General features: G+C 42.3%; 1 protein-coding gene across 2 annotated transcripts in view; it reads right to left on the reverse strand.

Annotated features, from left to right (window-relative positions):
- Positions 1 to 13189, reverse strand: part of LOC137305249 (complement C4-B-like) — an 84568-nt gene that overhangs the window by 24523 nt on the left and 46856 nt on the right. For both annotated transcript variants that reach the window (XM_067974096.1, XM_067974095.1), the window contains exons 21-28: positions 12716 to 12925; positions 10548 to 10599; positions 10275 to 10358; positions 7167 to 7370; positions 6363 to 6438; positions 5310 to 5466; positions 3551 to 3661; positions 823 to 991 (exon numbers count right to left, since the gene is read on the reverse strand). In XM_067974096.1, the coding sequence (XP_067830197.1) occupies positions 823 to 991; positions 3551 to 3661; positions 5310 to 5466; positions 6363 to 6438; positions 7167 to 7370; positions 10275 to 10358; positions 10548 to 10599; positions 12716 to 12925 (1063 nt within the window). The remainder of the gene's footprint in view (positions 1 to 822; positions 992 to 3550; positions 3662 to 5309; positions 5467 to 6362; positions 6439 to 7166; positions 7371 to 10274; positions 10359 to 10547; positions 10600 to 12715; positions 12926 to 13189) is intronic.

The following is a 13189-nucleotide window of genomic DNA, read 5'->3' on the forward strand; positions in this document are numbered from 1 at the left end:
TTGAACTGCTGCAGTCCGTGTGGTGAAGGTTCTCCCACAGTGCTGTTAGGTAGGGAGTTCCAGGATTTTGACCCAGCGACAAGGAAGGAACGGCGCTATATTTCCAAGTCGGAATGATGTGTGACTTGGAGGGGAACGTGCAGGTTGTGATGTTCCCATGTGCCTGCTGCCCTTGTCCTTCTAGGTGGTAGAGGTTGAGGGTTTGGGAGGTGCTGTCGAAGAAGCCTTGGTGAGTTGCTGCAGAGCATCCTGTAGATGGTACACACTGCAGCCATGGTACGCCGGTGGTGAAGGGAGTGAATGCTTAGGGTGGTGGATGGGGTGCCAATCAAGTGGGCTGCTTTGTCCTGGATGGTGTCGAGCTTCTTGAGTGTTGTTGGAGCTGCACTCATCCAGGCAAGTGGAGAGTATTCCATCACACTCCTGACTTGTGCCTTGTAGATGGTGGAAAGGCTTTGGGGAGTCAGGAGGTGAGTCACTCTTCTGATAAAGAGCGGTGAAACTGATTTCCGAATGGATATGAAAAAACTGGAGTAAATTAAGAAAAGATTGGATGTTGTGACAGAAGAATGTTAGATGGCATCAGGCGAATGAACCAAGGAGATGTGAATTCACACATCTCTATATATTTTGCTTATTTCATGATTACTTTCTGTGGTGTCATTGTGTTAACAACATTCTTTATAATATGGACTCGCAAACTAAATCACAACATACAATGTTACTAAAACATAAATTAAAGAACAAAACCCTTTAATCCGATCACACGTTACTCAATATTCTCTGTTAGCTCTTCTACTACAATAGATATTAAAGCTTTACCTTCATCATAAATTGCCATTTGTTTCAATTTGCCATCTGCCTCATGTGCTGCTGAACTTTTGGCGTCCACAAGAGCAAGGGCATACGCGGTGATTGCCATCACATAGGGCCGTTTAATATTGCCAAGTTCATGAGAAAGAAACTTAGCAGCTCGTGTAATGCTTTCTTTCTAACAGAGAAACAATAGATTGAGGTAGACGAATAGAAGAGAATTAGACAACGTTATCTCACCAGGAGGAAACTTTCCTCAGGCAGAGTCTTAACCTTACTATCAAGCTATGAAAAAAGCATTTGCATATAATTCTCGATAACATTTGTTTGGTGTGGATGCTTTCTTTGTCTCTCCGATTCTGACCTGCAGTTTTTCCAGCATTTCCCACTCTCCACACTTCCCATCAGCAACGGGGACTTGAACTCTGATTCAACGGAGGAGCATTTACTTAGAAACAATTCACATGTACATTCTTAAGTGAGCGTAGTTCTACCTTAGCGCAGTAATCGGCTGCACATTATATGATATATAAGTGTGGTGTCTCATTATTTCGGGTTGTGAATTGTTTTAGGAGGTTTTAAAAATGTAAATAATTACATTTAATATTTTTTCTTACTTTTCCTTTCTGTCTCTTTGTTTGCTTTCTCTCTTAATCCAATCTTTCTTTCCTTCTCTTTATTTCTCTTTCTGTACCTGACTTTACATTGAATTCACCCCTCTAATTCACCCTCCTCATTTCTTCTTCCGTTTATATTCTTGTCCCAGTGAAACAGTGCATCATCTCAGTGACAATGAGCAACAGCACGGGAGGTCTGCTAATTTATATAAAACACCGGAGAGCATCTGTCACACTCCAGATGTCATGCAAATAAACACAAATGTTTCTCAATTTGAGAGAAGCTGTCAATCTAGAGAAACTTCCTTCAACAATCATTGGTTCCTATTTATCGCACAAGACATTCAGAGCACTCTCTCATAGGATTCACCCAAGAAGTGTTCTCAGAGGGCTGCATATAGTGACACTACTATTTCTGGCCGGAATGGAGATCAATGGGTAATTCCCCCGTCAATCACTGCTGTACGTGACTGGGATTGATTTATCGCACATAATTTCTATTATGTGACTATCCTCCACTCACTGCATTTTGCTGGAGAAATCACCCTGCTTTTACCAGGAGACGTTGCTGTAGTTTCAGTCATGAGTTCTGTTTGTTAAGGTTCATAGATATTCTTTTAAATAGACTCTTTAGACTGTAGACGCCGTCGTGTGCTGTTTAAACAGATTCTGTTTGCTGAGTGAATAGATGTTGTTTGCTGTAAAATAGACTGTTTGCTGTGAGTCCTGCCGTAAGTCCCACCCCACCTCCAACTCATTGGCTGTCGCAGTGGTGTCAATAGACACAATGGTCTCAAAGGCACAGAATGTTTAGCAGCGAAACATTGCAGATGTCACATTGTACACAAGTGGAGCCATTGGATCCAGCTAGTTTACATATAAACCACCCTGAAATCTTCATGAGTGTCAAAGTATGACACAAGTCCCATAACTTTTATATGCACAGATTATGTACATTTTATTATTGTTATTGGGAAATGTGCAGGTTGTGTGATAATTTGGAAATTCTATTCAAATCCTTTTCATTTCTATATAGTTCGTAGGAGGAATTGACGTTTTAATTGTGAAATAGATGCTAAGGAATCTCAGTGAGTTCTGCAAGGCGTTTAATCCCATTTGTCGTTTTATAAATGGGTAGAGGAAAGATAATTTCAAACTGGGATCTGGAAACGTAGCCTGTCATCACGGAGAATTAGCTGTTTACAATTTGCATACCATTGAATACAGGAGTTGGGGTGTCTTGTTGAAGTTGTACAAGACATTAGTAAGTCCACACTTGGAATACTGTGTACAGTTCTGGTCACCCTATTATAGAAAGGATATTATTAAACTAGAAAGAGTGCAGAAAAGATTTACTAGGATGCTACCGGGACTTGATGGTTTGACTTATAGGGAGAGGTTGGATAGACTGAGACTTTTTTCCCTGGAGAGTAGGAGGTTTAGGGGTGATCTTATAGAAGTCTATAAAATAATAAGGGGCATAGATAAGGTAGATAGTCAAAATCTTTTTCCAAAGGTAGGGGAGTCTATAACGAGGGGGCATAGATTTAAGGTGAGAGGGGAGAGATACAAAAGGGTCCAGAGGGGCAATTTTTTCACTCAAAGGGTGGTGAGTGTCTGGAACGAGCTGCCAGAGGCAGTAGTAGAGGCGGGTACAATTTTGTCTTTTAAAAAGCATTTGGACAGTTACATAGGTAAGATGGGTATAGAGGGATATGGGCCAAGTGCAGGCAATTGGGACTAGCTTAGTGGTATAAACTGGGAGACATGGACATGTTGGGCCGAAGGGCCTGTTTCCATGTTGTAAACTTCTATGATTCTATGATTCTATATAGGTTGTGGGTGGTTGTGTATATATATACAGACATATGTCTATATATATCCGATAGCAATTTTTGATACTGAATGGGTGGTAGAATTCGCTTTCTGAAAACATTAAAGATCAACACGCAGCAAGTTTCTAAGTATTCCTGGGGGTAATTTTCACTTTTGTACGATCGTGTAAAATGGGTGTTAGCGAGTCGGTAGACTGTTTTATATCGCTCCTATATCTTTACTTCCATCGACGTGACAAACATACAAATAAAATGCTTGTATAAACTTGTAGGATTGATGCTTACCACTTCTTGTCCTTGTTCAGGGGCTTTATAAAATGAAGGCAGGGAATGTACCAGTGCTATGGTAACAAAAGCTGTCGTGGAAATTTTGCTTTCGAGTCCACCAATTCCACCCTAAAATAAAGAAAACCAAAAATCCAGAGAGGTAGATAGTTTAGGCAAGAAATTGGCCTCACTTTGATGTGAAGAAACAATCAAAGTTACCAGTGAGTTATTTATGACGTCTCCTTACAATGAATAGTACCCTAGGTTAACAATGCACATTTGTTTCCCGCAGCAAAGAGTTTTACCCCCTTTCATGTCCAATGTGGTTTAGATTCAGGTCAACTATTATTGTCTATGCTCAGTGACTGGGAAGTGTCAATTAAGTGGACATGTTGGAATATTTATCAACCTTGTCATGATCACGTTTATTCTGCGTTTCTTTCCAAGTAAGAGTTGGAGCTAGATTTGTGTGGCGATGCTGATAGAGAGATCTAGGTGGCAAGTTAGATTTGGTAATAGTTTTCCATTCGGATTTCCTCGTGTCAACATTGGGGCAGCCAGAAGCAAAATCAATGAAGTGGTTGAGAAGTAAAAACGTTTTGACCACCTGCAATGCAGAAATCTTTGGACAGGGAAGAGACAAATGCAACCATACTTCTCTTGGGTTAATTACCTTGAAGTCTCAGAAGAACAACTGGGGGCCATTTTAACCTAACCCGCCCATCGGGAAACTGGCGGGGTCAGGGCAATGCTGGTTTTTATACCCCACCCCGATTTTACTCTCCATGAAGTCAATATTGGGCGGGTTGTAAAACCAGTGCTCCACCCGATCCCGTGGGATTCCCGCCAGGTGAGTTTGGTTAAAATTGCACTTCATCCAATCTCCATTAAAAGATCAACTGGAGGTATGAAGGTAGATGCCTCCCGCAGATGAATTTCGAGAATCTCCAGGCTCTGACACTAACACATGCTGGCCGGTCTTTGGAAGTAATGTTAACTTTAGGCGATAGTGCAAAGCGATTGATTATGGGATTTGCCATCCATTATACATCTCGGTCCATTTTTCTTCCTGTTCCAGTCAATGGAAATCAATATTGGGAGGGGTGATCCAAAATCGCTCGTTTTACACTGCGGTCCAAATTCAATATTACGCCCCAGGAGAGCAAGGTCAGAGATGGTGCCGAGAGCTGGACAGAACACCAGGTCCTACTGTCGGATTCTCTCAGGCGAATTCTTTCAGTCACTAGAGGCTCTTTCCCCCAGTGAAATCAGACCCATTGCAGCTCGCGGCATTCAGGAGTGGGGGTGGGAATCATTGCCAAAGTGCATCGCCAGCCCAGTTTACACTCCACCAGCATTTTATTCCATTGACTTCAATCGAAAATAAAATCAGGCGGGGTATAAATCAGCCTGTCGATGTGCTACGAAGTCATTTTGCACTATCACCCCTGCACGCAAGACAAATTTGTACCCCATTATATTCACACATGTGTCCTTTCAGGTATCAGTGCAAGATACACGAGGGTAGGAGGGATAGATTGAAACAACAAAAAGGCCGCACCAGGCCTCCAGTATTAGAATTAAGAAGGAGCCTCACATATGAACAAACCACATGATTGGTGACAGGTAATGAAAACAATAAGGACACAAGACCAAAAATCTCTAACCTCCAATGCAAAGGGAAAGAAATACATTGGACTTAACAGGATAGCCACCTTAACAAGGACGGAAACGCATATAAAGATGAGATAGTAATTAATGTGAAAGTTCACTTAACCTGCATATCTCTGTGTATCACTGGATGAGGATCGACAAAATATCCAGTTGCCCTCTGACCTTTCACCAAGTACAAGGCAGATTGTTGAATGTGTTCGTCCTTGACCTCGATTTGACTCCTAACTATTGAGAGTATCTTAACAACAAAGGCGGTCAACCTGAAATGTGGAAAAATACATCCAGTGTAAAAATCGTTCGGCAAAGAGTGTGACCGTTGCTTTGTTCAACTGTTTTCATTGACAATTAACGCCAAACCCACAATCTAAAATATTCAACTCTAATAGATTGCTAAATGCAAACAACACCAAGGCAAAGCGGATTTATATTTTATGGGAAATGATTTTATGATGCGATTAATCCGTGGATTTTTTTCTCCTAGACGACATTTAACATAAACAAAGCTCCCTATAATAGAATCCAACAGCGATGCTAATCCGCATCAGTTGGAATGTATACAAACCCGTATAAATCAGTGATAACAGCCTTTAAATTCCCATCTCATGAGGCAAAAGTTTTGTTTTGGGTGATAGCGCAAAAGCAGGCGGTATCCCGCTCGATATTCAGTACTATTGAAGACGGTGCAACTGAAGATCGGACGGGGGGTATAACAGGCGGCCAATACGGTATTGCCCATCTAACTCTACAGCCCGAGACTAATTTGTACCCGTTAAACCACTGGAAGAGTTTCAGTATTGTGTTCCAATATCCTTTCTCACTCAAACCGAGACCATTCGGCAAGTTTGCAGGGTTAGTGCTCTTTGATTATGAAGCAAACTTCGAAAGGTTGTGCAGACGCTCAGGTGTTAGCGGGTGGAAATCCATTTTAGGCGGTCGTGCAAAGCGGGCCTTATCCAAAATGGGGCGGGGCGTACGACGGGCGGGGCATACGACGGGTGGCCGATTCGACTCCCCGCATCTGAGATTCATTTATCCCTTAGACTTCCGATATCTGAGATGAAGGCTGTTTAATGGTGGACGGCAAATGAATGAGGAAAAGCACTAATACAGAAGCTGTATGGGGAAGCAGGATGAAAGCAAAACCATCCAAACACACCATGTGCTGCTGGGGCGAGTTCGCCATGCTCCATACGATCCATCCTCCTTTTTATATTCCAGTATCCTTTTGTAGCCTGCAAATAAAACGTCAGCTTTGATCAATGAGCTAAGCTTATAATAAGGACATTAACTTTTTCATTATTACTTGGCTATTTCGCATAATCATTTACAACGTATATGTTTGGGGCCTACGCATTAATGTGCAAGAGTTTCTTCTTGATTTTGTTTGTTATGATCGTTAAATATTGGGGGAGATTTGACACTCACAAGAAGCAAATCAAGCCCTGCTTGTCCCTCCTTTCTGATAGAGTCACCTGCGGGGCCTGCAATTCCCCCATTTATGGTAAATGTTGGAGGCAAACGTCGTAGCAGGGGATGATTGAGGTCGTGCATAAAAAGTTTCCAGAATTAGAATATAGGTTACAGAACAGAGCCTTAAACATAGGAACGTAGGAATGTAGGAACAGGAGTAGGCCATTCAGCCCCTCGAGCCTGTTCCAGCATTCAATCAGATCATGGCTGATCTGCATCTTAACTCCATCTAACGCCTTTGGTCCATAACCCTTGATACCCTTACCTAACAAAAACCTATCGAACTCAATCTTGAAAATTTAAATTGACTGTCAGCCTCAACAACTTTTTGAGGGGAGAGAGTTCCCGATTTCCATTAACCCTTTGCATGATGAAGGGTGTCCAGCCTAATTGAAATATAAGGGTGCCCACCATCCCGATTCTAATTAAAATTTCACAAACAAAGGTTTCATCACGTCTTTTTATGGAATAAATAATATGAATACTCTACCTGCTTCAACATTTTGTAGGGCTTCATCTTTCCGTTCAGCTTTCAGATTAAGCCATTGCTCGCTTTTGTCCAGATATCTAACAGCAAACACGGTAGGTGCCATGTAAATTGAGGTTTGCTCGGCACATCCTTTTGGTACCCTAATGAGTCGATTTATTCCTTCTGGCGTCAGGCAGTTTTGCACCGTTTCTCCCATCACTTCACCTTTAAAAAAAAAAGCCACCAGTAAAGAGTCAAAGAACTGAATCTGAAATAAAAATTTTTTTTAACACCATTAAAATATAAAACACACGTCGTTTGAAGAATGAAATTGGGTAATTTGTTCGAAAATGGTCACAATTAAATCCCGGACAAGGCCTATGGGGGGCGGTAGTGTAGCAGCTATGCTACTGGAGTAGTAATCCCGAAGCCTGGCCTAGTAATCCAGGCAATGTGAGGTCAAATCCCCACCATGGCAGTTTGAGAATTTGAAATTAATTTTTCAAGCATAGGAATAATGGGCCGAATGGCCTTCTTCTGTGGTGTATCATTCTATCATCCTATGAATTGTAGATTTCAACAATTGCAACCACAAGATAGAAATAAGAACAAGTCAGGGCAGCGTCTGCGGAGAGAGAAACGGAGTTGGGAAGGTCTGTGATAGGATGGAGGGCAGGAGCAATTAAATGACAAAAGGGAGAGATTGGATAGGCTAGGGTTGTTTTCCTTGGAGCAGAGGAGGCTGAGGGATGATTTGATTGAGGTGTACAAAACTATGAGGGGTCCAGATAGAGTGGACGGGAAGTACCTGTTTCCCCTAGTGGAGAGTTCGAGAACTAGAGGACATAGATTTAAGCTGATTGGCGGAAGGATTAGAGGGGACAAGAGGAAAATCTTTTTTTACTCAGAGGGTGGTGGGTGTCTGGAATTCACTGCCTGAATTGGTGGTAGAGGCATGGACCCTCAACTCTTTTAAAAAGTATCTGGACCTGCACCTAAAGTGCTGTAAGCTGCAGGGCTACGGACCGGGTGTTGGAAGGTGGGATTAGAAGGTAGTTGTTCTTCAAGCCGGCGCGGACACGATGGGCCGAATGGCCCCCTTCTGTGTTGTACCTTCTCTATGGTTCTATGGTTCTATGGATGATGGTGCAAGGCAAGGAGGGTGGTAATGGGACAAGTAAAGAAACAAAAGATGGGCCTTGAGGAGGTGTAAATGGCAACAGCAGAACCATTACCAGCATCTGCTTTCCCAACAAAATAGGAGCGATGGCTATGAAATGTTGGGGCTTCAATTAAACACAGGAAGGGGACGCAAAACGACAGAGTCGCATTTGCCACCTATTATACCATATGCCCGATAATCTATTGAAATCAATGGAACTGAATATCAGGCGATAACGTCTGTTTTGCGTCCCTGCCTGGGTCCAATTTCACCCCTGAAGCTGCTTATTTCTGAAATAATATAAACTGAAGGACATTAGACTGGTCCCCCTACTGTTTGCTTTCAACAGAGAAATGACACAATCCCAAATATATTTCTCTCGCTACCAGAATGCAACGCTTTCCTAGAGAGAAAAAAATAATGTTTTCCTGTTAAATTACAATGGACTTTTGATGGACATCCATTTAAACTAAATATAAGAAAAGCAACAGGACTCAGGGTTTCTATTTTGTTTGGTTTGGGAGAGCATTTCCAGCGTGGTGGAAATTCCTGCCATAAAGATATATCACCGTGGGCTCTCCTCTAGTCATAGAATCATATGGCCCAGAGGTAGGCCATTCGGCCCATCATGCCTGTGCCGGCTCTTTGAAAGAGCTATCCTATTAGTCCCACTACCCCTGCTCTTTCCCCATAGCCCTGCATTTATTTTCCTTTGTAGGTAGAGATCTAATTCCCTTTTGAAAGTTACAATTGAATCTTGGGAGTTATTAGCAACTTTTCAAGACACTCCCCTGCCTCTACCAGGGACTCCTCCCACTCAGAGTTGGGGGTGGAGTGTTGCTTTAATACTACTGGCAAACAATGAGGGGTCAAAATTACGATGACCCCACTCCACTGGTGGAAATATGGTAGAAGAAGGCCTGAGTCTGTCAACTCTGAGGGGTATCAACCTTATTTCAAATTGCTCTAGCAATGTCAGTAGCGGGACAGGGCATGGCATGCCTGTGAGGGTACACCATTGTCGCCCACCCTCGCGGAGGCCTGGGATGTTGGCAATGCTTCATGCCACTCTAATACAGCTGAGGAAGACAGGAAGGGACTCACGGAAATGGAGTTACAGAACCATCTCAGCTCCTCAAAGGAGCTAGTTGGTAGTTGCTTGCAAAAAAAAATCCATCCCCTCTTGAATGGATCAGCTTTCCTTCCCGTATCTCAGCAGGCATAGCTCCCGTAAACATACGGAAAATCTGCCCCCCTTCCCTTCCACCCTGCACCAGAATTTCCCAATCCCCTCTCCGGAGAGAAATAACCGAGTGCGATTCTGGTTGGATTCTGGTTTGAGGTCAATAATGCGGATGAGTAATGGGCGCCTTGCTCAGCATCTATGGGACATGGAAAGAGTTTGATATCTCAGGCGGCAACATTTGTTCCTTCACCAACGGCCCATAATCACATCCACCGGAACAAAGTGCATTGCTCTTCGTTTCGAAACCCCTAATCCTAGATCATGTTTTAGTATAGTGGAATTATTAACTTTAATAGAAATGCAAAATTGATAGGAAGTGGGAGATACAGGAGATATTGTCTCTGTGTGTAGATATACCAAAATCCATTCCCCCTTCATTATGAACGTTTTATTATTCTGGGACGCCAAGCATCTTCGCCAGGTGGAACTTATATCTTTTTTTTGACCCTAGGGGCAGTTTACATCACTCGTTCTGTCTACAGATAAGAATAAATAAAGAATGACCTCTAATCGCCGATTTTTGAGCCAACAACTGACGATCAGCTATTATTAGCAGCTTAACGTTAAATTAAGATGGCATTTAGTTTTTGGAAACTACTAGGAAGTAAAGTTAAAGGAAAACGGATCAAATTTTCATTGAAAATCACAAGGGAAACCTCACAGATGGCAACTGATCTTGCTTCAACAGAAGGTCCCCCTTCAACAGAAAAGTAGTGGTTACCTCTTGCACGAATAAAAAGGTAGGAATCGGTGTCTGGAACTATGTTAGAAGGTAACTCTTCAGAAATCTGATAGGAGCTTTTCACTGAAGAAAAAACAAACCAACTTCAGCAAGATGTAAAAAAGTATCTTACTACAAATAATGCATTCCTCTTATCTGTTAAATGTTAATCTATTATTTACACATATAGATATATAAAATTAATGCCACCGACTAGAAAGATACATTTCTACTAAGCTGGGACATAAAGTTTAAATACACCCTAAATCTCACCACGGGGATCAATGGCAATACTTCTTTCTTCTGTCTTTATGACGCCTTCTCCCTGTGGGAGCAAGTGAAAAGACACGGCAATAAAATATCGACGGCGCATAAAATAACATCACTTGTCCATGCGTCACAACAAAGAGTTTTGCATCGTTGGGACAACTTAAAAATGGCTGTTTGTTTTTCGCATCAATTGCTTTGAGTGCTTCTATTGTATTATCAGAGGGACAATCGTCTATTCTTCAACACATCAGCTTATTTCCCAATTGTAGGGCGCAGCTGATTATCTAACATCGACTTTGCGAGCCTGAGACTGTTAAATTTTGAATAAATGCCTATTTTTTTGTAAGAATTGCCAAATTAACTAAATATATTTCTCTATCTTGCTTTCACTTTTAGCTTCTATCTGCAGTATTTTTTTTAATTACCATTGAGATAACATGCATGAAGCTTAGGGTAACAATATGGGAAATGATGATATAACAATTTTCAAGGCAAATGCTAACAAATGTTTTGTTAATTAAAACCAAGCGACTGCTATTTATGGCTCTGTGGTGTCTGACAGATTGGAGGTGAACTACATTAAGGCTCAAACTTTCATTTGGCTAGGTTCCTAATAAAGTCCACAGATAGAGGACAGTGTAAGTGCCTTGTGATTAGAATAAAATTAGCCACAGATAGATTGAAAACACCCACTACAGTGACATAGGGGGTGATTTTAAACCCCAAGAACGGGTGGGTTGAGGACGGAAGGGAGTTAAAAACAGTTGTTTATTTGGTTTAACGTCGGCGCATAAAAGTCCAGGCTTCCCACTGGGAATGCTAGTTCAGAAATTTTGCGGTTGTGACCCAAAAAACAACTATTTTCAACTCCCACCCGCCCCCAACCCACCCGTTCTTGGGGTTTAAAATCACCCCCATAGTGTTTGTCTTGTTTGGGAGATTTTGGGGTATTTTAACTTAATTCGCCAGGCGGGAAATCCAAATGATCGGGTGGAACGCCGATTTTACACCACGCCCGATATTACTCTCCACTGACTTCAATGGAGAGCAAAATCGTGCGAGTTGTAAAATTAACGTTACACCCGATCTCGTCAGGTTCCCGCCCCACGAGTTAGGTTAAAATAGCCTCTGCAACGCCCTCCGCAGAGCACTCTTGTGGCTAGAGCCTGCAACTACATCATAAGAAGTGAGATGGCAACATTTAATGGGAAATGATGATGTATCAATTAACAATGGCAAATGCTATGAGAAAAGCATGACCAAAAATCGAGAGAACGCAACATGAAGTAAGTAGACAGGAATTGCGTGCCCTACAAAGCATTCTTAGTGGTAAATAAATAGATGGGTATTATATGTTTGAGGTGGTATATTTTTGTAGGAAGAATAAGGAGGCCACATGCTTATTGGAAAATAAGAGTCTAAATGGGGTGGAGGAGCAAAGGGACCTGGGGGTACAGATGCACAATTCACTATAAGTAACGATACAGGTTAATAAGGCCATAAAAATAGCAAACCAAGGACTGGGGTTCATTTCTAGAGGGAAAGAATTGAAAAGCAGTGAAGTTATGTTAAACTTGTATCGAACCTTGGTCAGACCACACTTGGAGTACTGTGAACCATTCTGGTCTCCATGTTATAAGAAGGAGAGAGCAGCACTGGAGAAGGTGTAAAAAAGATTTACTAGGATGATACCAGAACTGAGAGGTTATACCTATCAGGAAAGGTTGAGCAGGCTGGGGCTCTTTTCTCGAGAAAAGAGAAGATTGACGGGTGACCTGATAGAGGTCTTTAAGATAATGAAAGGGTTTGATAGGGTAGACATAGAGAAGATGTTCCCACTTGTGGAGTGGACCAGAACTAGGGGCCATAAATATAAGATAATCACTAATAAATCCAATAGGAATTCAGGAGAAAATTTTTATCCAGAGAGTGGTTAGAATGTGGTGCTAGCTACCACAGGAGTAGCCGAGGCGACTATGATACATGCATTTAAGGGGAAGCTAGATAAACACACGAGGGAGAAAAGAATGGGGAATGTGCTGATAGGGTAAGATGACGTGGAGAGGGACGAGGTTTGTGTGGAGTAAACACCGGCATAGACCTGTTGGGCCGAATGGCCTGTTTATGTGCCGTGCGTTCTCTGTATATAACATTTCATCATGCCCACTCACCAGTACTTTGAGATTTTTTGTAACGCCATCGCTGATTAGTCCAGACTTGCTGAACGCGACCACCGTGATTGGAATATTGCCAATGATTAGTGGGACAACGGAGAAGTAGATGGGATAGGCTGAGTTTCCTCTAACGGTCACAGTTCTTGGGTGTTGCTCCGATGAGGCGGGACTACAAAGGCCATCCATAGCCTTCATGTAAATTTTGACCTGGAACGAAGCATAAATATTTGCACGATTAATACGGGTGCTCATAGAATCTTACAGCACAGAAGGAGGCCATTCGGTCCGTCGGGCAAGAGCCAGCTCTTTGAAAGAGCTATCCAATTAGTCCCTCACTCCCCCTACTCTTTCCCCATAGCCCTGCTATGTCAACATTTACACTGTACCAAAGCAACTGAGAGCCAATCGCCCCCCCCCAACCCCTCAGTTCACTTTGGGGGGAGGGGCGTGGTAGGGTGGTCGGACAGCCCT

The sequence above is a fragment of the Heptranchias perlo genome, chromosome 39 (genome assembly GCF_035084215.1).
Source record: "Heptranchias perlo isolate sHepPer1 chromosome 39, sHepPer1.hap1, whole genome shotgun sequence".
Classification (NCBI taxonomy): domain Eukaryota; kingdom Metazoa; phylum Chordata; class Chondrichthyes; order Hexanchiformes; family Hexanchidae; genus Heptranchias; species Heptranchias perlo.